At 43.9% G+C, this 27,259-nt stretch overlaps 1 protein-coding gene across 8 annotated transcripts in view; it reads right to left on the reverse strand.

Moving 5' to 3' along the window:
• The window catches only part of clasp2 (cytoplasmic linker associated protein 2), a 199,473-nt gene that overhangs the window by 19,984 nt on the left and 152,230 nt on the right, over positions 1–27,259 (reverse strand). For all 8 annotated transcript variants that reach the window (XM_084313566.1, XM_084313565.1, XM_084313564.1 and 5 more), the window contains 3 exons: positions 21,658–21,801; positions 19,890–19,996; positions 15,784–15,925 (listed from right to left, as the gene is read on the reverse strand). In XM_084313566.1, coding sequence (XP_084169692.1) covers positions 15,784–15,925; positions 19,890–19,996; positions 21,658–21,801 — 393 coding nt within the window. The remainder of the gene's footprint in view (positions 1–15,783; positions 15,926–19,889; positions 19,997–21,657; positions 21,802–27,259) is intronic.

Here is a 27,259-nt window from a genome sequence, read left to right on the forward strand (position 1 = left end):
GCTGGGTTTAATACTTTTTTTTGTCATTTTAATAACAAACTGCTTATACACAGGCATATGCATCACAATTAGACCCACTATGCTTCTTTAACTTGTGCCTTCAATCAACAAATCTCATCTTGCACCATATGCATTTCAAAATGTTTGGCCAATATTCAAATCCTGTATTCATCCTCTCAAATCAGTCCCTAATGGTGAACGGTTTGCATTTATGGAACAAATCAATGCAACAAATTAAACTAAATATGAGACAGGAAATTCCAATCAGTAGCAGAGAGAATCTGTCCTAGCTGGGTTTAATACCTTTTTTTGTCATTTTAATAACAAACTGCTTATACACAGGCATATGCATCATAATTAGACCCACTATGCTTCTTTGACTTGTGCCTTCAATCAACAAATCTAATCTTGCACCATATGTATTTCAAAATTTTGGCCAATATTCAAATCCTGTATTCATCCTCTCAAAGCAGGCCCTAATGGTGAACGGTTTGCATTTATGTTGAATGAAGTAAGAATCCACTGCAGTAAAAATATCCTCACCTCGAGTGGTGGTAGTAAGGTTGACTGACATGAGAATGTCCTGCTTCAGATCCTCATTTTCAATATATTGCACATAAACGATGAGCACAGCCTCGTCTGCGACAGTTGTAGTTTCATCAAGTTGTATGGCAAATGGACCCTTTCTAAGCTTTTCTGACAGCTGCTGCTCGCAATCACTTGACATCTTATCAATTCGGTCTTTCACTACTTCTGACAATTAGTTACACTTTAGATACAATTTGATAATGGATGAACAAAACATTCAATGCGAATGGTTGATTTGAATTCCAAGGACTTTTTAAGCACCTTGTTAAAAAATGGGCTGTTTTCAAGGAATTCCAGGCCTCGATGCTCTAGCTACAAGCTGTTATGAACATCTTGTCAGAACGGTCGGCCTCATACTGTACACTGTTCCCACGCCATGGAGGGAGAGCTGGGAGATCTGATGTCAGGAGCACACAGGCTGCGTGTGTGTGTGCGTGTTAGTGCTTGCTCGTCTCTCGCTTTCTTTTAGGGTGTGTTTGATGTGTGTGTATATTATTATATATTTTTTTAATTATTTGATTTGATTTAGAATGTTTACACATACAAATAAATAAACATAAAAGAATTTTTCAATTTTTTTTTTACAAATAAACAAATGAAAAGGATAGGTTTGAAGCCAAAGGCTTATAGAGCAACCTACCCCTAATTCAAAAAAGTTTAAGTTTTCAAAATATAACAAACAAAAAAATCAACAATAAAAAATCAACAAAAACCGACCCAGAAAAAAAGGGTTAAAGTTTGCAAGATAAAACAAACAAAAAAACAAAAAAAACTCAACAATCAACAATCAACAAAAACCGTTCCCGAAAAGAACATAAGCCAACATAGGAAAATCAAAACTTAATCTGCAATACCTGAGTTACATGGTAGAGAAAAACAGATTGTAGGTTAAATTTGACTATAAGATTCTAGAACCCTGTTTTTAAACATCTTTTTAAACTTAAAAATACTGTTTCAAATTGAGTGTTCTTCTTAAATTATACGTCACCTCTCGTTCTTTAAACAACATTTTTAAGTTACATGGCAGTTGATAACTTCTTGCTTTAAAAACTATCTCTGCTGTTTTAAGGTCAACTAAATCAAGGAACTTTAATGCCCTTAGTTAAAAAAACAGTGTGTTTGTAGGATGGAGATAACAAACATTGTTCACAACCCTTATTGCCTTTTTCTGTAAGATGATAATAGGATTCAGATTAGTTTTGTATGCGTTTCCCCAAGTTTCGATACAATAAGTTAGATATGGTAATAAAAGAGTACAATAAATTGTGAATAATGGTCTCAAGTTTAATGCGTCAGCGCCAAAAACACTGTCCCGCGTTATTGCCCGCCATGTGTTGTCTGCCAAGATCGCTGTACAGCGTTTTTGAGATCAATATTTCATTTTTTTCGCCATGGCATTCATAATTCATCCAGCCAACCCCCGATGCCCTAGCTGGACCCTAGATGTGACTGCAACGGCTCAATACCGCCGCCTGGTGGATGGTCGGGCGAGTTACACTCTCGCAAAAACCGGAAGTGCCATCGGTGCATCGAGGAAATTCCTCCGGCAGTCACATCTCGCTACGGACTCCTGACAGACACTATAGTACATATGGATCGCTTTCTAAACTTAATAATCGATATGATTTCGGCGTTTATTGCGCCATACAAACCGGAAATGGATCTAGGCAATCAGCGTCGAATAATTGGGATCTTTCACCGCCAGTCTCATCGGCCCACGGTAAGGGGAATATAATGTTATTTTCAGCCCGATTGTTTATTCATTTCACTGCAAACCATCTGATCAATATATCACCCATACTACATAAAGCCGTTACTGATGATCAAGGAATTATAAACGACCCCCCCCCCCTTTCCTTCACGCATGATGAAGCATAATGTATACCGATCATATACATTTGAATTTTTTAATATAGCGTGTATGGGAAAGTAAAAAAATAAATAAAACAAAGGTTCGAACGTTCGTTCGAAAAACCCTGACGAAGTTCGAATCCCAAAAACAGGCTTCGGGGACAGCCTTAGTGTGTGTGCATGTCTGTAAGTATGAGCATGTACATGTGTGTTTATGTCTGTCATGAGTCTGTCTGCTAGTGTATGCGTGTGTGAGCACGTGTTGTGTGTCTCTGCGTCTCTCTGTGTGTGTGTGAGTACGTGTTGTGCGTCTCTGTGTCTCTCTGTATGTGTGTGTGTGAGTGTTGTGTGTCTCTGTGTCTCTCTGTGTGTGTGTGAGTACGTGTTGTGTGTCTCTGTGTCTCTCTGTATGTGTGTGTGTGTACGTGTTGTGTGTCTCTCTGTGTGTGTGTGTGAGTGTTGTGTGTCTCTGTGTCTCTCTGTATGTGTGTGAGTACGTGTTGTGTGTCTCTGTGTCTCTCTGTGTGTGTGTGAGTACGTGTTGTGTGTCTCTGTGTGTGTGAGTATGTGTTGTGTGTCTCTGTGTCTCTCTGTATGTGTGTGTGCGAGTACGTGTTGTGTGTCTCTGCGTCTCTCTGTATGTGTGTGTGAGTACGTGTTGTGTGTCTCTGTGTCTCTCTGTGTATGTGTGTGTGAGTACGTGTTGTGTGTCTCTGTGTCTCTCTGTATGTGTGTGTGCGAGTATGTGTTGTGTGTCTCTGTGTCTCTCTGTATGCGTGTGCGAGTACGTGTTGTGTGTCTCTGTGTCTCTCTGTATGTGTGTGTGTACGTGTTGTGCGTCTCTGTCTCTCTGTGTATGTGTGTGTGTACGTGTTGTGTGTCTGTGTCTCTCTGTATGTGTGTGTGTGTGAGTACGTGTTGTGTGTCTCTGTATGTATGTGTGTGTGAGTACGTGTTGTGTGTCTCTGTGTCTCTCTGTATGTGTGTGTGTGAGAGTATGTGTTGTGTGTCTCTGTATGTGTGTGTGTGTGAGTACGTGTTGTGTGTCTCTGTGTCTCTCTGTATGTGTGTCAGCGTTTCCGTTAGAACATATTCGTGCCGGTCTGAGTGTCCTGCAAGATTTCTATCACCGGACATATTCGAGATATTCCGGTCAGAGTTTTAAACAGCAGTCTATTATAATCACATTTTTATGAGCTAACGAATTCCGTTATAATTGGACATGTGTATTAATTACATCAAGCGAAGAATGAGAAATTGATTTGCAGAATCAAATTACTATCTCTCGCCTCTCAAGTTAGTGCGATACGCTACCAGCATCAAGCTCCCGCTGCAGCAGCTCTGTCACACGCACCCCCAAATGAATCTCGAGTCGACATCGCTTCACCTCGTTGTATCAGACACGTCACACATATCATAATGTTCAACTTCACGTATACAGTCATTAATATATTCCAAATAAAATAAGTCCCTCGATACTCCGTGCTGCTGCTGACTTGAAATAAAATAGACCGATACGCAGTCGGTCCGACACTAAACAGCAGTCTGTTATAATCACATTTTTATGAGCTAACGAATTCCGTTATATTGGACATTTGTATTAATTATATCAAGCGAAGAACTGAGAAAGCAGAGAGACGGCAACATTATCGTGGGTTTGCGTGACGACTCTCTCCACCTCGCAACGACTTATTTGCAAAGAGTATGGCGCTGCAGAGAAGCTGTTCAGCTGTTATTGGCTCTTTTCTGGGAACCGCACAACAGCGCCCCCCACCCAACATTGGCTGAAAATGGCTGAATTGGAGTACTGCTGGAATATTGCATTGTACTGCTGGTACTGCGGCTCTACAGCTTCAGAAAAGTCCGCACACCCAGCACTAAGCTCTCGCCGACAACGTCGTTGTCATTATTAGAAGCAACGAGGAAACAAATGTAATGATCGTTTCGTTCATCGCATAGGCTATTTAATTTTAGCCTATTTTAATACAATTCAAATAATCAAATTGTGCTTAGACTCAGGGAATTATTTTCACCGGACATTAAGACCGGAGAGATAAAATATGTCGGACTTAAACAGATTTTGCCGGTAAAATACCGGTAATTACCGGCTAACGGAAACGCTGATGTGTGTGTGTGTGAGTACGTGTTGTGTGTCTCTGTATGTGTGTGTGTGAGTACGTGTTGTGTGTCTCTGTGTCTCTCTGTATGTGTGTGTGTGTGTGTGAGTATGTGTTGTGTGTCTCTGTATGTGTGTGTGTGAGTACGTGTTGTGTGTCTCTGTATGTGTGTGTGTGTGTACGTGTTGTGTGTCTCTGTGTCTCTCTGTATGCGTGTGTGAGTACGTGTTGTGTCTCTGTGTCTCTCTGTATGTGTGTGTGAGTACGTGTTGTGTGTCTCTGTATGTGTGTGTGTGAGTGTGAGCACGTGTTGTGTGTCTCTGTATGTGTGTGTGTGAGTGTGAGCACGTGTTGTGTGTCTCTGTATGTGTGCGTCTCTGCATGCGACCGTCTATACATGTGTGTTCAGAATCAGTCACAGATTAACACAGCGTCCTGTCAGCCTGAATACTTTTACCAACGGATTTCCAGTTCCGCGTTCGCATTCTGCGCTCTGATTGGCCACTGACGTTTCTGGTCGCGCCAATCGTGTGACGCCTGTTTCTACACCAGTTAAGCTTAGGCACTCTTTCGAAGTTGGTTAAGGTTAGAGTTTGTCTTAGAGCAGGGCGATAGAACAGCAGCCCTGATTCCAAACGCTAACCTTAACCAACTTCGAAAGAGTCGCCTAAGCTTAACCAGTGATAAACTGAGCGGTCAGGTGGCGTAGCGGAGATTGCGTTCGTCACCAACGCCGGAGATGCTGGATTTGCGTGTTCGAATCCAGCTCCCGGCGTTGTCACCAGCTTGGCTGGCCGTTCACACTAATACAATTGGCAGTATTAGAGGGTGGGAAAGCTGGCGGGTGGGTCCTGGGCGTTGTGGACAGCGACCCCTACAGTTCGGTCGGGGCACCTGCTCAGCGAGGGTAAGATCTGGAGAGAGGTAGTGCGGCCTCCCACACGTTACACTCTCCCAGTGAGAATCTGCGCGGCCAGGCTGGCTGCCGGCAGGCTGCACATGCGTCGGAGGAAAGCATGTGACAGTCTCCGGCCTCTCGGACCAACAGTAGGGGAAAGTGCGCAACAACCAGGAAGGGTGGGGATGGGAGAAAAATCGGAAAAAGGAGGGGGGAAAAGATAAGGAAAAAAAAAAAAAAAAAAAACAGTGATAAACTAGGTGTTAGGTAGTTTGCTGCTGTTCGAGGCGGAAATGAGATTGGGCGCACATGTCACATGACCAGAAACGTACAGCTGACCAGAACCTGAGCTGACTTCACTGTGTTCTTGCTGAGTAGTGTAAGTTAGTACTCAATCCATTGTATATTTTGATAATTGTTTGTTAATCAATCAGGCTCTGTGCAACCCCATTGGGTTTGACTTGAGCAGCCTGTGCTAATTAGTCCAATCAGTCAGAGGCAAAGCTTGTTTAAATACATTTGCCTGTGCACACATTTCTCTAAAACCTGAGCTGACTTCACTGTGTTCTTGCTGAGTAGTGTAAGTTAGTACTTAATCCATTGTATATTTTGATAATTGTTTGTTAATCAATCAGGCTCTGTGCAACCCCATTGGGTTTGACTTGAGCAGCCTGTGGTAATTAGTCCAATCAGTCAGAGGCAAAGCTTGTTTAAATACATTTGCCTGTGCACACATTTCTCTAAAACCTGAGCTGACTTCACTGTGTTCTTGCTGAGTAGTGTAAGTTAGTACTCAATCCATTGTATATTTTGATAATTGTTTGTTAATCAATCAGGCTCTGTGCAACCCCATTGGGTTTGACTTGAGCAGCCTGTGCTAATTAGTCCAATCAGTCAGAGGCAAAGCTTGTTTAAATACATTTGCCTGTGCACACATTTCTCTAAAACCTGAGCTGACTTCACTGTGTTCTTGCTGAGTAGTGTAAGTTAGTACTTAATCCATTGTATATTTTGATAATTGTTTGTTAATCAATCAGGCTCTGTGCAACCCCATTGGGTTTGACTTGAGCAGCCTGTGGTAATTAGTCCAATCAGTCAGAGGCAAAGCTTGTTTAAATACATTTGCCTGTGCACACATTTCTCTAAAACCTGAGCTGACTTCACTGTGTTCTTGCTGAGTAGTGTAAGTTAGTACTCAATCCATTGTATATTTTGATAATTGTTTGTTAATCAATCAGGCTCTGTGCAACCCCATTGGGTTTGACTTGAGCAGCCTGTGCTAATTAGTCCAATCAGTCAGAGGCAAAGCTTGTTTAAATACATTTGCCTGTGCACACATTTCTCTAAAACCTGAGCTGACTTCACTGTGTTCTTGCTGAGTAGTGTAAGTTAGTACTTAATCCATTGTATATTTTGATAATTGTTTGTTAATCAATCAGGCTCTGTGCAACCCCATTGGGTTTGACTTGAGCAGCCTGTGGTAATTAGTCCAATCAGTCAGAGGCAAAGCTTGTTTAAATACATTTGCCTGTGCACACATTTCTCTAAAACCTGAGCTGACTTCACTGTGTTCTTGCTGAGTAGTGTAAGTTAGTACTCAATCCATTGTATATTTTGATAATTGTTTGTTAATCAATCAGGCTCTGTGCAACCCCATTGGGTTTGACTTGAGCAGCCTGTGGTAATTAGTCCAATCAGTCAGAGGCAAAGCTTGTTTAAATACATTTGCCTGTGCACACATTTCTCTAAAACCTGAGCTGACTTCACTGTGTTCTTGCTGAGTAGTGTAAGTTAGTACTTAATCCATTGTATATTTTGATAATTGTTTGTTAATCAATCAGGCTCTGTGCAACCCCATTGGGTTTGACTTGAGCAGCCTGTGGTAATTAGTCCAATCAGTCAGAGGCAAAGCTTGTTTAAATACATTTGCCTGTGCACACATTTCTCTAAAACCTGAGCTGACTTCACTGTGTTCTTGCTGAGTAGTGTAAGTTAGTACTCAATCCATTGTATATTTTGATAATTGTTTGTTAATCAATCAGGCTCTGTGCAACCCCATTGGGTTTGACTTGAGCAGCCTGTGGTAATTAGTCCAATCAGTCAGAGGCAAAGCTTGTTTAAATACATTTGCCTGTGCACACATTTCTCTAAAACCTGAGCTGACTTCACTGTGTTCTTGCTGAGTAGTGTAAGTTAGTACTCAATCCATTGTATATTTTGATAATTGTTTGTTAATCAATCAGGCTCTGTGCAACCCCATTGGGTTTGACTTGAGCAGCCTGTGCTAATTAGTCCAATCAGTCAGAGGCAAAGCTTGTTTAAATACATTTGCCTGTGCACACATTTCTCTAAAACCTGAGCTGACTTCACTGTGTTCTTGCTGAGTAGTGTAAGTTAGTACTTAATCCATTGTATATTTTGATAATTGTTTGTTAATCAATCAGGCTCTGTGCAACCCCATTGGGTTTGACTTGAGCAGCCTGTGGTAATTAGTCCAATCAGTCAGAGGCAAAGCTTGTTTAAATACATTTGCCTGTGCACACATTTCTCTAAAACCTGAGCTGACTTCACTGTGTTCTTGCTGAGTAGTGTAAGTTAGTACTCAATCCATTGTATATTTTGATAATTGTTTGTTAATCAATCAGGCTCTGTGCAACCCCATTGGGTTTGACTTGAGCAGCCTGTGGTAATTAGTCCAATCAGTCAGAGGCAAAGCTTGTTTAAATACATTTGCCTGTGCACACATTTCTCTAAAACCTGAGCTGACTTCACTGTGTTCTTGCTGAGTAGTGTAAGTTAGTACTCAATCCATTGTATATTTTGATAATTGTTTGTTAATCAATCAGGCTCTGTGCAACCCCATTGGGTTTGACTTGAGCAGCCTGTGCTAATTAGTCCAATCAGTCAGAGACTAGCCCCCTACAGGTGTGGGACAATATTCAATAGGGATTTAAGTGTAGTCTATCGAAGCGCCAGCAGAGCGCCGGCGACCGACTAAGACAGACAAAGACTTGGAGTTTTCCTGCTGGAGTTAACCGAGGAGGCAACCGAGTGCATCAGAGTATCTACTGCCCCTCACCTGCCCTCCTCTAGCAGGCCACTCCTTTGTACCTGCATTTTCTGGTCTTGCCTTGTTAGCTTGTCAACTTACTCGACCCACTGGTTTTAGCTCATTAGCTAAACCTTCAATCGGCTTCATACACATAGCCTTTAGCAGTTGATCCATAGTACTTCGTATCTTTATTTGTTCCTACTCTACCTGGTGTAAGCATGGCTATGTGTTCTGTCTGTCCTGTCTGTCCCTCTCTCCTAGAAAGGTTAACTCTGTTAGAGAGTCGTGTCCTTGAACTTGAGTCAGGAAAACAGTCAGCTTTAGACGTCTTGGACACTACAGGCTTTCCTGAGGAGCCTCTAGCGGGGTCTTCTCGTCTGGAGAGTCCCAGACATAGTGCTCAGGACAAGGCCTTTGCGCCCACTACGAAGCGGCAGTGTAACCCCTCGGCCTCGGCCTCAACAGCACCTGCTCCGCAACATGATTTTACACGTGTTGCGGGTTCCGGTCCCAGTACGCAGCCGGTTCCACTGCAACCCCGTCGTTCCGTCCTTGTGATTGGCGACTCCATCACCCGGCATATTTTGCTAGACAAGCCAGCCGAGATCAAATGTTATGGGGGAGCCAGAGCTACCGACATTGAAGCCAACCTGAGATTTCTGGCGAATAGCATAGTCAAGGCAAAAGGTAACCCACGTATCACACCCACTGAAGATAAATTCGACCATATTGTTATACACGTCGGAAATAATGACTGTAGGATGAAAGTCTCTGAGGTCACAAAGATCAACATAGTTAGGCTTTCTGACCTCGCCAGAAAGATGAGTCGGCATCGAGTAATCTTCTCTGGCCCCCTGCCTGTAAACCGGCATGATGATGAGTTCGTGAGTAGGACAGCTTCTCTACACCGATGGCTGGAAAAATACTGTAAAGAACAGGGCTTAGGGTTCGTGGATAATTGGTCCTCTTTCTGGGGGCGCCCTGGCTTGCTGAGAAAGGACGGCGTGCATCCTAACATGCAAGGCGCCTCTCTCTTATCTCGCAATATAGACAAGATTATAGCTTCGGGCTGACAGCCACCCCACAAGCATGCCAGGGTGCAGGCTCTTAGCGAGCCTGCTAGTCATGCTAAACTGATGGACCCTGCCAATCCTTATACCTTTCTTGCTCGGTCCCTCCTCCACCAGGCTCCCCACTCCTCTCTTTCTATCTCTACCCCTAAACCTGTATACCCAATCAAAACTAGAATATCCCGTTACGCTCCGCTTTACCCAGCTCGTCCTTGTGCGATAAACCATGCCAACTTAATTGCGATTAAACCTACCCACATGGCTGAAAACCGCGCTGCTAAGTATACAGAGAGTGTGAAGGTTGGCCTTATCAACATCCGCTCTCTGCCAACCAAAGCTCTTTTGGTAAATGAACTGATAACAGACCATAGTCTCGACCTATTTGGCCTCACTGAGACATGGCTTAAACCTAATGATTTTCTGCCCTTAAACGAGGCCTCACCCCCTAATTTTAGTAGCTCCCACATCGCACGCACCTCCAAGAAAGGAGGCGGAGTTGCTCTAATTTATGACTCTAAGCACAACTTTACATCCGACGCAAACTGTAAGTTTTCCTCGTTTGAGGTGCTCCTGTTGCATCCCTCTCCACCCAACAGAAAGTGTGGCGGTCTGATTCCTACCTCCACTGCATCCTTTGTAATGGCTGTCCTATACCGCCCCCCAGGCCCTTACACCCTCTTCCTAGATGAATTTTCAACTTTCATCTCTGAGCTTGTTATGCGCTCAGATAACATTTTAATTGTTGGTGATTTTAACATTCATTCCAATAAAATTCTAGATCCCCTAAATAAGGCTTTTACCGACATCATTGACTCTGTCGGTCTCATTCAAATCGTTGACCAACCCACTCACAGTGGTGGGAACACCCTTGACCTAGTCCTAGCCCGCGGTCTCACTGTGTCAAATTTGACCGTCTCCCCCTATGTTCCTGCTCTCTCAGACCACTACCTCATCAAATTTCAAATTGATCTGACGGTTTCTCGCCCAGACAGTGTAGAATCCTACATGAGCCGTCGTATTAACGCCTCAACTGTCCCAATTCTAGTTAACTGCCTACCAGATACCCTCTCTCCCTTCCTCTCTTACTCTGGCCCCCTTGATCTCTTTACAGACAAACTTAATGCCGCCCTTCGTAGCACCCTCGACATTGTCGCTCCCCTTAAACCTAAAATTAAACGTGCTCCGCAAAAACTAACTCCCTGGTTTACGGAGGAAACGCGCTCCTTTAAAAAGGCTTGTCGCAAACTTGAACATAAATGGCGTTCGACCAAACTCGAAGTATTCCGCCTCGCCTGGAATGATAGTTTACGTAACTACAAAAAGGCACTCTCACTTGCCAAAACCTCTTATTTTTCCAGGCTCATAAATGAAAACAAAAACAACTCAAAGTTTCTGTTTGACACAGTTGCAAAACTTACGCAGAAACAACCAAGTGCCCTAAACCATGCGTTCTCGGCTAACGAATTCATGACATTTTTTACCAAGAAAATTGACCTCATTAGAGATGAAATTGTTGCTTTACTCAACAATCAGAGTCCCTCCCAACCTTTGACGGGCATTCCCCCTGACTTTGATTCCAGTCATACGCTATGCTGCCTTGAAAACGTCTCACTTAGTGCCCTCTCTAAACTGGTTGGCGCGGCTAAACCTTCAACATGTCTGTTTGACCCACTCCCAGCAACTCTCATCAAAAAACTCTTCCCAACTCTAGGCCCTGCCCTACTCAATATCTTCAACACCTCTTTGTCTACTGGCGTGGTGCCCCTGGCCTTTAAATCAGCCGTCATTAAACCATTACTTAAAAAACCGAACCTCGACCCTCTAATCTTGAAAAATTACAGACCTATCTCCAATCTCCCATTCCTATCCAAAGTGTTAGAACGGATCGTCGCAACGCAACTTACTGACCATTTATCAAACAATAATCTTAATGAATCATTTCAATCTGGCTTTAGAGCCTTACACTCCACCGAAACGGCGGTTACCAAAGTCACAAATGACTTACTGCTCTCTCTTGACTCAAACCTCACCTCTGTGCTCTTATTGCTTGATCTCAGTGCAGCCTTTGACACTATCGATCACTCGATTCTTCTAGGTCGGCTTGAGAACCATGTTGGCATTCGGGGTCTCGCACTAGCTTGGTTTAAATCCTATTTAACTGATAGAACACACTGCGTGGTCTATAATGATTTAACATCTGAGACCCTCCCAGTGCAATGTGGTGTCCCACAAGGCTCTGTCCTGGGCCCTTTGCTATTTTCGATTTACATGCTACCCCTCGGCGATATCATACGCAAATTTGGCATAAACTTTCATTTTTACGCTGATGACACCCAATTATATATACCTATTAAGCCAAATGATTCCTCCCAACTACAAAACCTTGAGGCCTGCTTGCTTGCCGTCAAAAAATGGATGTCGCAAAACTTTCTACTCCTTAATGCAGATAAAACTGAGATGTTAATTGTTGGCCCCCCAAACCACAGAGGCCTGTTTCAGGACATCTCCCTCAACTTTGATACCTGTCATGTATCCCAGAGCTCCACCATAAAAAACCTCGGAGTCATTTTTGATTCCTCCCTCTCATTTAATGCACATATAAAAAATGTCACCAAAATTGCATTCTTCCATCTTCGTAATATCGCAAAAATACGCCCCATTTTAACTCTGGCTGATGCTGAAACCCTGATTCATGCTTTTGTCTCATCACGTCTGGACTACTGTAATGCACTTTTTTCAGGCTTACCTAATTCAAGCATCAAAAATCTTCAACTCGTGCAAAATGCGGCTGCACGGATACTAACTAGAACTAGAAAATTTGATCACATCACACCAGTTTTGTCCGCCCTACATTGGCTTCCTATCCAAGCCCGCTCTGACTTTAAAGTGCTACTCCTCACCTACAAAATTTTAAATGGGCTTGCACCGCTCTATCTATCTGATCTCATCTCCCGATACTCGCCCGCTCGTGCTCTGCGCTCACAAAATGCGGGGCTTCTATCGACCCCTAGGGTTAAAAAGAAATCCGCCGGCCACAGAGCCTTTGTCTACCGCGCTCCCTACCTGTGGAACAAATTACCTGCCGTCATCAGGGGCGCCTGCTCTGTCGAAGCTTTTAAATCCCTGCTTAAGACTCATCTTTTCTCTCTCTCCTTCAACCTACCTTGATCTCACCTGGTCGGGGACTGACCTTTAGATTAATCTGTGTAGTTTAGTTATGGTACAGGGTACTACATGGTACCACTGGGTAGTTTACTATAGGGTAGTTTAGTTAGGGCACAGGGTACTACATGGTACCACAGAGTACTACTTGGTACTGCATGGCATTACAGGGTACTACATGGCTTACATAGCTCTACATGGCACCACAGGGTACTACATGGCACTACAGGGTACTACGGGGTACTACATGGCACTATGGGGTACTATAGGGTACTACATGGCACTACGGGGTACTACATGGCACTACAGGGTACTACATGTCTGCTCCTTTGCAGCACCACAAACATGGGAACTCTCTAACTCTTCCCCCCCCCCCCCTCTCCCCCCCCCCCCCCCCCTCTCCCCCCCCCCCCCCCCCCCTCCCTCCCCTTTCTCTCTGAGTACCCGTCTCCTGGCGCTGACCAAGGTGATGGATGCCTCGGGGTCTTGGCCAAGCTTGTAGTGACTGCTCTACATGCACCTCCGAGGCATTGGATCAGTTATTCACCGCCGTCTGTCCGTGGTCCTGTCAACTGATTAACAGACTGTTAACAGATTAACAGTCAACGCGGTTTCATTGCTGGGTTAAGTACTTCTATTCTATTCACATAATACGCTTACTTCATATATCTACTCCATTCACATATATGCCTACCACTTGTATCTATTGCTATGTCCGCCTACTACAATCTCATGAGCTGTCTAACGCCTGTCCCGTCTCCCTGTCTTCCTATGACTTGCTGTCCTGGAGTGTTGACCGGAGTGTTGGACGTCCCGTGACGAAAGCCGGGAGATTGCGACCCCCTCTGCGTGCCCCCCTGTCTTCGGAGGTCTCGTAGTGGTGACCGGAGTGCCGGATGTCCCGCGATGATGTCGGGGAGTTCGCGACCCTCTCTGCGCCACCCCCCTTCCCCCTGTCTCCGGCTGTCCCTGAGCAACGACCGGAGTGTTGAATGTCCCGTGACTAAGACGGGGAGGACGTGACCCTCTTGCGCTGCCCCTGTGCCTCAAATAGATCCGCTATCAACTCTATCTTTAATCTTTCAAAATGTTCAGTTGCTATCGCTTTTAGCTATATCTTTAATTTTTCAAAATGTACAGTTGCTATTGCATGCACTCATCTGTGTTTCACTACACACATGAGTGCATGCTTACCAACTGTCCGTCTGCAACACTACTATCACCGACATCTAAGAAGGGAGATCCCCCCTTGAACGGCCCTTCTAAGGTTTCTCTCCTCCACATTGCCTGTGGAGCTTTTTTTCCCTATTGTTAGGTTTTAGTGAGTTTTTCCTTACCTTCGCGTGGGGTATGTCTGGGAGTGCTTGCATTCTTTCATTTATTTGCATTCATCTAAAAAATGTTTGGACCCTATGGTGTTCTTGTTCTGTTCTTGACTTATTGTTATGTTGTCTTCTTGACTTGTTTAAAGAAGACCTGTACGGCCCATGGGGACATTAACGTGTGTTGTCGGGCCCTATAAATAAATTTGATTTGATTTGATTTGAAACTATCAGTGCTCTTGGATTTCAGTGCGGCTTTCGACATCATAGATCATGACCTATTATTATTGAAATTACACACATATGGGTTTGAAGACACTGCCATGGAATGGATGAGAAGCTACTTGTCTAATAGACAACAATGTGTTATATTTAATGGTTCCATGTCAAATATGGTAACACTCCAGTGTGGTATTCCCCAAGGAAGTTGTCTTGGACCCCTCCTTTACTCTATATTTGTAAATGATATGCCTTATGTATTGGAAAGTGCAGGTACAGCGATTTATGCTGATGATACAACTATATATGCATCCGCTGAGAGCACAGAACAAGTGAATAAGATACTTCAGAGTGAATTATTTATGATTTCGAATTGGATAACTGAAAACAGACTAAAATTAAATGTAGCAAAAACAAAATGTCTTATACTCGGCTCTAAATATGCCTTAAGGTCGGAGCATAGACTGAGTCTCTCATTACAAGACGCTGGTATTGAACAAGTGAAGGAGGCCAAATTGTTGGGTGTAACTATTGACGAGGCACTACTTTGGTCTACCCAGATTAATAACATGGTTACCAGGATGAGTAGAAACATCTCCATAATAAGAATAAATGCCTACCTCCTAATGAATACAACAATTAAAATGGTAGTACAATCTTTAGTCTTGTCCCATCTTGACTACTGCCCAGCAATTTGGTCTAGCGCGTCAAAGCAAGAGCTTAGTAAACTCCAGCTCACTCAAAATAGAGCTGCCCGACTCACTCTTCACTGCTCTATAAGGAATAGTGTGGAGGGAATGCATGCTAGACTGTCATGGATGAGGGTGGAGGAGAGACTAGCATGCAGTTTGATTAGGTTTTTAAAGAACATTTGTACCTTGGGTAAACTCACTCAATTGTATTCTATGCTTTTATCCACCAATGATAGACATGACCATAATACCAGACATGCTTCAAGTAGTCGCTTCACCCTACCTCTGCCTAGAACCAACGCTCTAAAGAAAACTGCAATGTATAGAGCCATAACATACTGGAATAGGATCCCATTAAATATTATACGGACGGAAAACAAGGACAGTTTAAAAAAGAAACTCAAAGGAGCCATAATCCGGAAGGAAATTAATATATGTCATGCATGAGTGTAGCTGCAGCCATGTTATCCAAAACTTCTTCTGATTACTTTGTGTGTTTTTTCTTTTCTTTTTAAAGGTATGGTAAAATTGATGTTTTAGTAACATTGATGAGCATTCTAAAAGCAATTCTTAAAAAATATTCAATTTTAAAAACAATCTTATATAGCCATCTTAATTGTTAGTTTCATTGTGTATTGTATGTTGAGTACTGGCTTTTAATCATTCTGTTTTGCAATAATTGTTTTTGTATGTTTTTTTGTGTGGACCCCAGGAAGACTAGCTGGTTGCCATGGCACCAGCTAATGGGGATCCGTAATAAAATAAAATCAAATATCCGCGGTGCTGTGAGTGACGGCACAATCAAGACCCACCTCCTCTCCTTCCCTTCGTCTGATTGGCTCGTACATGTCCTCTTGGCTGCGCACGCTGAAGTTCTGGATGGCCTCGGTGACGCCCTTCAGAGAGCTGTAGATGTCCTCCGAGTTCATGTTCTCCGTGTCGTAGTCAAACGCACTGCGAGACACCAACACCAGGATTACAGTCAGAACAATCACTAGAATAACCCAGTGGACCATCACTGTTGCCTCCTGTGGGAGAATTGTTCCCGGAGTAATCAAATGTAGACAGTCAGGTAGGCTTGAACAAACATGGGTTTAATACCAAATAGTGATGGGTCGGTCATGAGCGACTCGTTCATAAGAGCCGATTCAGTGCCGTGAGCGTGAGTCGAATCGCTCACGTCTGGCAATAAGTCGGTTCACGCCCCCCCCCCCCCCCCCCCCCCCCCCCCCCGGCACGCACACAGACACACACACACACACACACACAATGAACTCAACGGATATCGTCGATCGGGGGCTCAACTGAGTCTGACACGTTTCTATGAGAAACTGAATGAATAGTAGTACTACCTATTGACAGACATTGACACAGACAACTGAATGAATAGCATACTACTTATTTGGTTGTATAGTCGAGTGGCGCTAATGAGTGTCTTTTGTCAAACAACAGTAGCCTATGAAGAATAGGCTATGACTAACGTAACGAGATGCAAATATGCAATTGATCACTTGGTATGCCAACTGTGGGAGCATCACCTTGATACAAGCATTCCACCTTGCTTCTCCATCAAATGGTATGCTTAATTAAGTCCTGAGCAGAGAACTTAATGATGTGAATGATTGAATAGTAGCTAACAGGCTTGTACTGAACATCTCTAAGACAAAAAGCATGGTGTTTGGATCGAGGCATGGGTTGTCTTGTAACCCAAAGCTTATTTTAAATTCATGTAACTCCATCGTTAAGAAATGGAAAGAAGAAATGGTCAGTTTGTACTCCCTCGTCCTAGAACTGCTTTAAAGCGGTCTTTTATTTATAGGTGCATAACACTCTGGATTGATTGATTGATTGAAAAGTTTATTAAGCGATTTGCAGTGTCAAATTTCCCTCGGGATAATAAAGGTATTTATATTCTATTCTAAACAATCAAGCGTTACATTCTTTACATTATTTGGCAGTGGTTATTTAGGCTGCATTTTAAAGCTCACATATCTGAATTAGACACTGCTATGGGGTTAAACTCATGTGTTTATGTGTTTACCGTCTAGCCCATAATAAGCCCACATGGACCTTAGTGTTCATTGTCAACCGTGAACCGAATCAGTGAATCGAATCATTGCCGTGAGCGTGAATCGAATCGCTCACTCACTGAAATGATCCGTTTGGGCACATCACTAATACCAAAGCAGGTTCAGGAGAATCAAGGAGTTACAGCAGGATGACACAGAGAGTACACTGGCCGAGTGTCCCCCAACTGAGCTCTGGATCAACCATTGTGGTCACATTATATACAGTCTATACAGGAGGGGCAATAGGTGTGTCCATTGTCAGTGGTCAAACTGGAAAGGTGGGTGATTGGTCTGTTCCATGGGGGGGATTTCGGGTCCATGGCGGGGGGGGGGGGGGGGGGGTTGATGTGTTTCGGGGTGGTTTGTCTGGACTGGTGAGTTAGTGTGGTTTGCTCTGCTCTGGGAGGGGGGGATTGGGTTGGTTGGACAGGATAGGTGAGGTTGTGGGGTCTTTGGATACAATGAGGGGGGGGGGGGTAATGTATTTCGAGGTGGTTTGTCTGGAATGGTGAGTGTGTGGGGTCTGTTCTGTCTCAGAGGGGGGCTTGAGGTGGTGAAGGGGTGGCTGGACAGGACAGGTGAGTGGCGAGGGGTCTTTGGACACAAAGGAGGGTGGGGACGTCTTCAAGTTGGTGGTAGGAGATGATGAGTTTCATTCTCTCACACTCCTATAGTTCTATGGCTGTTCCTACTAGTCAGCCAGTTAATGTAAACACTGTTATACGGTGGCCGCCACACGTAGCAGCTGTGGTACTGTATACCTGTATGTCATGTATGTCAGAAATGTCATGATAATATATATTTTTTTTTATCTACTTTTTCTCCCCATTTTCTATTTTTCTCCCATCCCAATTTCTTATTATCCAATTCTCCCCTCCCCTGTCTCGAACGTTGCTAGACTATGCCTCCCACTGGTCGGCTGCAATGTGGACCAAGACTTGCATCACGTGTCCCCTCCGGTACACGAGGAGGCAGCCGTCGCATCTTTTCACCTGCACAGCGCAATCTCTCAGTGACGAGGAGTAGCGCGTGGGAGGCTCACACTGCCCCCGATACTTCCTGATTCTGCTGTACAGGCGCACCAACCGACCTGTAGGAGTCGCTGTCCACAACGTCCGATCGCCACCCACCGGCTTTCCCACCCCCTAATACTGCCAATTGTATTAGTATGAACGACCAGCCAAGCCAGAAGCAACGCCGAGAGCTGGGCTCGAACCCAGCATCTCCTGCGTTAGTGGCGAGCGTCTTGCCCACTGCGCCACTTAGCCGCCCCTCATGATAATATCTGTATGTTGCGTATGTCATTATGAATTGAAAATGGGGGACCCTGATGTAAACAAGATGAAAGTCTTTCTCTGGTCTGCATCCCCTTAACAATTGTATGTATTGGCGGCTACGTGGCGTAGTGGGCAAGGCGCTCGCCACGAATGACTGAGCCGCTGGGCTTGCCTGTTCGAGCCCAGCGCTTCACATTGCTTTCAGTTTAGCTGGTCGTTCATACTAATACACATTGGCCGTATTAGGGGGTGGGAAACTGATGGGTGGGGATCGGGCGTTGTGGACAGCGACTCCTACAGGTCGGTTGGTGCGCCTGCGCAGTAGAATCAGGAAGTGTCGGGGGCAGCGTGAGCCTCCCACGCGTTACTCCTCGCCACTGAGAGATCGAGCTGCGCAGGTGAAAAGATGCGACTGCTGTTACCTCAAGTACCGGAGGGGACTTGTGCTATGTATGACTTAGTCCACATTGCAGCCGGCTTGTGGGAGGCAAGAAACAGCGTTTGTGACAGGGGAGGGTTGAATTGGATGATACGAAATTGGGATGGGAGAAAAATATAGAAAAATGGGAGAAAAAGTGGATAAAAAAAACAAACAATTGTATGTATTGAGCCGTACTGTATTGTACCCATTCTACAATCTGTTAATAAAGTTTTCAATCAATCAATCAATCAGCTGTGGTAGTGAGTTAGCTAGCTGACGCTACGTTAGCTATCCAACCAGGGAGAGAAACAAAAAGGATTTTTCCCCCCTTTACACCAGTAGCTGAAAGAAAAGCTGACGCAGCCATAACTTGCATTCCAGGTGACATTAACAATCGCTCACATTACAAAGCCAAAAGCAAGACAGTAGGATGATGCAAAAAGAAAAACGCTTGGCTTCACGTCGACTGAGGTCGGTGCGATTTTGCCTTCAAAATAAAAGCGTGAGCAAGTGTATTTAGTTTCTTAATACAATTTAAAGCGGTTATCTTATATGAGACCCAATAAATGCACACCAGAACACTATGGGACCTCAAGTTTAATGTAAAGAAAAGAAACCAGTAGAGAAAAAATACAAAATAGTGGTATTTTCTATCATTATTATAAAAAAATAAATGGAACTCTTTCCTGACTACTAATACATTTGGCCATTTGTGTGTGTGTGTGTGTGTGGGGGGCACTGGATTAACCAATCAGGCTTGCTAGGCAACAGCTTGGGTTGCCGTTGACTTCCTGTTGCAGTGTTTGCTAGTATCAACAAGTGACCAAGGAAACTATAAAAGAAGGAAGGGTCGTCATGTCACTGTCCTCTTCAACTTGGCCTTTAACCCCTAATGTATCACTTTGTATGTTGCGTCTGTCCACTATGTTTGTTACTTTTGTTATTTTTTCCCCATATGTAAAGCGACCATGGGTCTTCTGAAAGGCGCTATATAAAACGAAGTTATTATTATTATTATTATTTATATGATTTCTTTGATCTCTTTATCTTATATTTTATGTTTTAATTGACCTTTGTACTTTCTATTATAGTCATTGTCACGTAGTGCTGTTGACAAAAACGTATCTTATTCTATTCTAAGTGTGTGTTACCTTGGTGACGGTGTGTTCTGGGAGGTGTTGGTGGGGGAGGTGAGTGGACTGGACCAACTGGCAGGAGAGCGGGGGGTGTGGCGCGTCAGAGGGCTGCCCATCGATGCCTGAGAAGATGATGCATCAACAAAACCATTTAAAACAACAAATGGGCCTCAGGAAATAAAGACTATACACATATACAGTTAGGTCCATACATATTTGGACATTGACACCATTTTTGGATGTGTACACCTGACAGTACCGTTACACCCCTAGTACACCACCACAATGGACTTGAAATGAAACCATGTGTTTTAAGAGCAGTGTGGTTCTATTACCTGTACAGTGTGGTTCTATTACCTGTACAGTGTGGTTCTATTACCTGTACAGTGTGGTTATATTACCTGTACAGTGTGGTTCTATGTGTTCCCTGTGGTTCTATGTGTTCCCTGTGGTTCTGTGTTCCCTGTGGTTCTCTGTGTTCCCTGTGGTTCTATGTGTTACCTGTGGTTCTATGTGTTCCCTGTGGTTCTATGTGTTCCCTGTGGTTCTCTGTGTTACCTGTGGTTCTATGTGTTCCCTGTGGTTCTATGTGTTCCCTGTGGTTCTCTGTGTTCCCTGTGGTTCTGTGTTCCCTGTGGTTCTATGTGGTACCTGTGGTTCTGTGTGTTACCTGTGGTTCTATGTGGTACCTGTGGTTCTATGTGTTACCTGTGGTTCTATGTGTTACCTGTGGTTATATGTGTTCCCTGTGGTTCTGTGTGGTACCTGTGGTTCTCTGTTACCTGTGGTTCTCTGTGTTCCCTGTGGTTCTATGTGTTCCCTGTGGTTCTATGTGTTCCCTGTGGTTCTCTGTGTTACCTGTGGTTATCTGTGTTCCCTGTGGTTCTCTGTGTTCCCTGTGGTTCTATGTGTTCCCTGTGGTTCTATGTGTTCCCTGTGGTTCTCTGTGTTCCCTGTGGTTCTATGTGTTCCCTGTGGTTCTCTGTGTTCCCTGTGGTTCTCTGTGTTCCCTGTGGTTCTATGTGTTCCCTGTGGTTCTCTGTGTTCCCTGTGGTTCTCTGTGTTCCCTGTGGTTCTGTGTGTTCCCTGTGGTTCTATGTGTTCCCTGTGGTTCTCTGTGTTCCCTGTGGTTCTCTGTGTTCCCTGTGGTTCTGTGTGTTCCCTGTGGTTCTATGTGTCACCTGTGGTTATATGTGTTCCCTGTGGTTCTCTGTGTTACCTGTGGTTCTATGTGTTCCCTGTGGTTCTGTGTTCCCTGTGGTTCTATGTGTTCCCTGTGGTTCTATGTGTTCCCTGTGGTTCTCTGTGTTCCCTGTGGTTCTATGTGTTCCCTGTGGTTCTATGTGTTCCCTGTGGTTCTATGTGTTACCTGTGGTTCTATGTGTTCCCTGTGGTTCTCTGTGTTCCCTGTGGTTCTATGTGTTCCCTGTGGTTCTATGTGTTCCCTGTGGTTCTATGTGTTCCCTGTGGTTCTCTGTGTTTCTCTGTGTTCCCTGTGGTTCTATGTGTTCCCTGTGGTTCTCTGTGTTTCTCCGTGTTCCCTGTGGTTCTGTGTTCCCTGTGGTTCTCTGTGTTCCCTGTGGTTCTCTGTGTTGCCTGTGGTTCTCTGTGTTCCCTGTGGTTCCCTGTGGTTCTCTGTGTTCCCTGTGGTTCTCTGTGTTCCATGTGGTTCTATGTGTTACCTGTGGTTCTATGTGTTCCCTGTGGTTCTCTGTGGTACCTGTGGTTCTGTGTGGTACCTGTGGTTCTATGTGTTCCCTGTGGTTCTCTGTGGTTCTGTTACCTGAGCAGCGTTGCCGGTGTTCCGCAGGTGGTTCTGCAGCAGCTTGGTGGCTCCGTCCTGGAAGGTCTTGGGAAGCGCCGCCAGCAGCTTAGTGAACTCTGGAGTGTTGAGCTGGAAGAGAGAGATCAGGACACACTGGGCCGCCTGCACACGCACACACAGAGACACACACACACAGACACACACAGAGACACACACACACAGAGACACAGACACGCACACACAGAGACACACAGAGACACACACACACAGAGACACAGAGACACAGACACACACAGACAGAGACACACAGACAGACAGAGACACAGACACACACACAATTCTACATTAATTCCATGATTTTACTCAAGTAAATATCTGTTACAAGCTTCGGTCTAAAATAGATTAATATTTTTTTTAATCTATTGACAGCACTAAAATAAATACATTCTAGGTAATTAGTGAGTCGTTCCTTATCTTCATTGGGGAAAGTCTGGGAGTGGATTTTGGATATTTGGATTTCATAGTGGTTTTTGTTCTTGATCTTTGTGATGTTTCTTCTCGATTTATACAAGAAGACAAGAAGATGTGTTCATTATGATGAATTGAAAATGGGGGACCCTGATGTAAACAAGACAAAAGTATTTCTCTGGTCTGCATCCCCTTAACAATTGTGTGTATTGAGCCGTACTGTATTGTACCCGTTCTGCAATCTGTTAATAAAGTTTTCATCCGGCCCGGCTAGGTGGCGCAGTGGGCAAGGCGCTCGCCACCAACGCAGGAGATGCTGGGTTCGAGCCCAACTCTCGGCGTTGCTACCAGCTTGGCTGGTCGTTCATACTAATACAATTGGCAGTATTAGGGGGTGGGAAGCTGGTGGGTGGGGATCGGACGTTGTGGACAGCGACTCCTACAGGTCGGTTGGTGCGCCTGCGCAGTAGAATCAGGAAGCGACGAGGGCGGCGTGTCCCTCCCACGCAGACCCTCGCCGCTGAGAGATCGCGCTGTGCAGGTGAAAAGATGCGACGGCTGCCTCCTCGAGTACCGGAGGGGACACGTGATGCAAGGCTTCGTCCACATTGCAGCCGGCTTGTGGGAGGCATGGTCTAACAACGTTCGAGACAGGGGAGGGTAGAATTGGACAATACGAAATTGGGGACGGGAGAAAAATAGAAAAATGGGGAGAAAAAGTGGATAAAAAAAAAAAGTTTTCAATCAATCAATCAAAACCTTCCTGACGTCAGAGCTCTTGGGCTCCGTGGTCCAGGGCCCTCATTTATCAATAATGCGTAGAAAGTGTTCTATTTTCGTTCCTAAGCACGGAATTTAGAATGTCTACGCACAGAAAAATCTGGATTTATCAAACGTGCGTACACAGGTCCTACGCACACCTGCAAGTACTCTGTGTTGATAAATGCCACTTGTTCTATGCTCTGCGCTCGTGCACGATTTTAAGTATTTGCATACAGAACTGCCCGTAATTAACCATATAATGAAACACCCCCATGAAATGTGGAAAAATGTACTAAGCCGAGCGAACGCGTGTTATGGGAGAAATACGCAACAGGCTGACAGACTTGTACACGGTGATGTCGGATATGATATCTATTAACTTCCTAAAGACCATTGCTGCCTGGGCACCGCAAAACACTAATAAAGACCATTAACCACTGTTTGGCGTTGGTAACCATGCTGGAATATGAATGCCTTTTTTCGTTTCGTTTTTATTTTTTTTTTATCCACTTTTTCTCCCATTTTCTATTTTTTTCCCATCCCAATTTTCATATCGTCCAATTCAACCCTCCCCCGTCTTCTAACGTTGTTTCTTGCCTCCCACAAGCTGGCTGCAATGTGGACTAAGTCATACATAGCACGAGTCCCCTCCGATACTCGAGGTAACAGCCGTCGCATCTTTTCACCAGCGCGGCTCGATCTTTCAGCGTCGAGGGTCTGGGCTTTGGAGGGGCCCCGCCCCCGTCGCTTCTTGATTCTACTGCCCAGGCGCACCAACCGACCTGTAGGAGTCACTGTCCACAACACCCGATCCCCACCCTTCAGTTTCCCTCCCCGTAATACGGCCAATGTGTATTACTGTGGACGACCAGCTAAACTGAAAGCAATGTGGAGAGCGGGGCTCGAACAGGAGGCATCCTGTTCGAGCTCCGTCTCCAGCATTCGTTGTGAGCGCCTTGCCCACTGCGCCACGTAGCCGCCCTGTTTCGTTCTTTTAAAGTTCAATTAATACCCAGGGATTAATGTTCTCCGTCAATTTGATTCCAAATCACGACGGATTTTCCATCTATTTGCTACCTGCATGGTTTAATATGATTTGTAGAGGCATACAATCTATTTTGATGTCGGTATTAGGTAGCCTATATAAATTATATATAATAGCATAGCCTACATTATGCAACAGTAATTAGCAGAGGTGTGGACTCGAGTCACATGACTTGGACTCGAGTCAGACTCGAGTCACGAATTTGATGACTTTAGACTCGACTTGACCAAAACAAAAAAGACTTTGACTTGGACTTTAAAACCAATGACTTGTGACTTCACTTGGACTTGAGCCTTTTGACTTGAAAAGACTTGATACCTCCCCCCATGCCCAACGATTAAAAATTAACGTTATTAAATGTATATATATATTCATTAATTTTGCGCGAATCCACACTTCATTTCCCAGATCCACTTTGTTTTGAAACAATCCGACCAATCACGTTGCGCGATAGCACGAGCGATCCACAGTCAGGAAGTAACGTTACAGCCGAGTTCACTCATTCAGAACGGCGCATCCAGTTGGAAATGTAAAATGCTACCCAGGATTGTTGCGTTTCGTTATAAAAACTATGCGGTGATAAACAAAAAACGAATCGCAGTATGCAAAACGTGCGGTTCGAGGATCACAGATGGAGATGCAACGTCCAACTTCGTTCGACACTTGAACTAAGAAGCTGCACAAAGATCGGTAAGTGAATGAACAAATGAATGAAAACTTTATTTAACAGATTGCAGAATGGGTACAATACAGTACAGCTCAATATACACAATTGTTAAGGGGCTGCAGACCAGAGAAAGACTTTCGTCTCGTTTACATCAGGGTCCCCCATAGTAAGTAACTTGGCTTGCTAGCTACAGTTAAATCAATGAGCCATCGACAGTGTGCTAACGTTATCATATACTCTCTTTTTTAGACTCTTTTTGTATCACAAACAGTACTGTATTTGTAAATCTGGTATGTCATAAATGTATAGATGTAGCAGTACTGTATCTGTATGTCATGTATGTCATGTTATGATGAATTGAAAATGGGGGACCCTGATGTAAACAAGACGAAAGTCTTTCTCTGGTCTGCATCCCTTTAACAATTGTGTTTATTGAGCTGTACTGTATTGTACCCATTCTGCAATATGTTAATACAATTTTCTTTCAATCAATCAATCAATCAATCAATCAATCAATCAATCAATCAATCATTACATCCAAGATACACGGCTGCTGTAGTCTTGTCTTATAAAATACATAAACAATCAGCAATGTCTCGCTTGATGAATGGCCAGCAGTAGCCTAATTAATATTAATAAAAGTATTATCATTTTAATAATTGCGAAACGTGTTTAGTCCCTTGTTTGAGCCGAATCTGGGTTGAACATGATTTGTGGAACTCCCTCTGGTGTTGTGGTCGTGGTATTCACTGACCTTTGGGAAGTATTTCGACATGTACATGGGTATCTTAGTGGTGTAGTGTATCTTGTAGACCAGGCCCATTGCAAGTTGCTGTACTCTGTCGTCTACTCTAAGCCATCCTAGGTAGTCAAAGTGGGCAGGGGTGAGGTGGGTTCTAGGAGTAAGGTCAAGCAGTAGTCTGACCAGTTTGTTTTGTGATGTTTGTAATTTAGTTTTTAGCGCTTTTGAGGTGCTTTGGTACCATGAGGTGCAAGCATAGTCGTAGTACCATTGAATAAGTGCTCCTGCCAGAGTCTTAAGGGTATTCTTGTTTACCAGAGAGGAGATCCGGTACAAGAATCTTGTTCGTTGGTTGACTTTTTTTTATTACATTGGTTGCCATTTTGTCACAGGAAAGATTTGCCTCTAGGATGGAACCCAGGTAGGTAATTTCATCTTTCCTTGTGACAATATTGTCACCCACTGTAACAGAGAAGCCGTTGGCCTTGCTGAGTTTGTTATTTGATCCAAGAGAGAGAGAGAACTCACACACGAATTAGGCCCTACCTAATTCTAATACCTAATAAACTACCTAATATACGAAATGCAGAGATGCCTTGTCATTTCAGTACAGATTTTTTATACCCCAAAATTGATAAAGGGTTAAGGTAGACTAGTTAGTTGAACCAAGGTCTGCTATTATGGATCATGTGCCATAGACTCATTAGACTGTATATACAGGGCAGGCAGACGTTAAATAAATGATTGGTCCAAGTGGGAAGACAATATCTTCGTTATTGTTATCCTACCTTTAAAATGGATATGGTGATCCTTATTTTTTTTTTCAATATACTCCTGAACTGGTTTTCTCAAGCAGCTCTTGCCCAAATGTATCTAGTTGTAAAACTAACCCTGATTCTGAATATTATAACATTTATAGTAATTAGATTATGTTTTGCCAACAAGTTGATAATGAATTTTTTTGGTGAAACGCGTATTATGACTCGTTTAGGACTCGAAACTCAAAGGTTAGGACTTGGGACTTGACTCGGGACTTGCCTGTCTTGACTTGGGACTTGACTCGGGACTTGAGTACCAAGACTTGAGACTGACTTGTGACTTGCAAAACAATGACTTGGTCCCACCTCTGGTAATTAGTGCATAACGCATAGCACAGACACGGAGCCCCGCGAAGCCTGCATACAGTAAACTAACTTGATTGTTAATCTAACTGTTGTCCTTGTATCTTTACGCTTATGAAAACATTTAATAATATTTATAGGCTATAGGACCTCGTTTGGCCATAATAGCCTATTCTCAAATGGCTAAATCTCCTCGCTGACGGACCCAGTATAGCCTATATCATATCATATTCCGATATGTCTCCAATGAATTGTGGGGCTCTGGGGAAGAAAGGTTGGGAACCGCTGCTATAGCCTATCCTTTATAATGTTATAGGCTATTTTATTTACAGTAGTCTATGATTTTTTCCATAGCCGGTCTCAGTTATGCTGTGGCTGAGACGGATCGGGATTAATGAAGCTGCTATAGGAGACTGCTTCTCGGCTACGAATTAAAGCCACGATTGAAAATAATGTACTTCCTTTCTTGACAATAGCCTACTATAACAATAATACGAGAGCATACAAGAACAATGAATCTCACTGCCATGTAGCCTACGCCATGTGTAGCCTGCCTATATGTGATCAATAAAAGGTTGAACTTGAATTCCATCACGTCTGTGTGCGGGAGCTCAAAAGGCTGTTGTCACAATGTAAATAAAAAACGTGCACTGAAAAGTTACAGTTTGTAGATGGTTGATTATTTGTAGTCAGTCAACCCTTGCAAAAAGTATCAGTTTTATTTAATGAATGAAACAGCATTGATATTATGTAAAAGCAAACTGGCAATAGAAAAGATGTTCAAAATAATCTAGTTCCCTTAAAACGCTAACGCT

The sequence above is a fragment of the Notolepis coatsorum genome, assembly GCF_963971535.1.
Source record: "Notolepis coatsorum genome assembly, chromosome: 4".
In the NCBI taxonomy this organism is placed as follows: Eukaryota; Metazoa; Chordata; class Actinopteri; order Aulopiformes; family Paralepididae; genus Notolepis; species Notolepis coatsorum.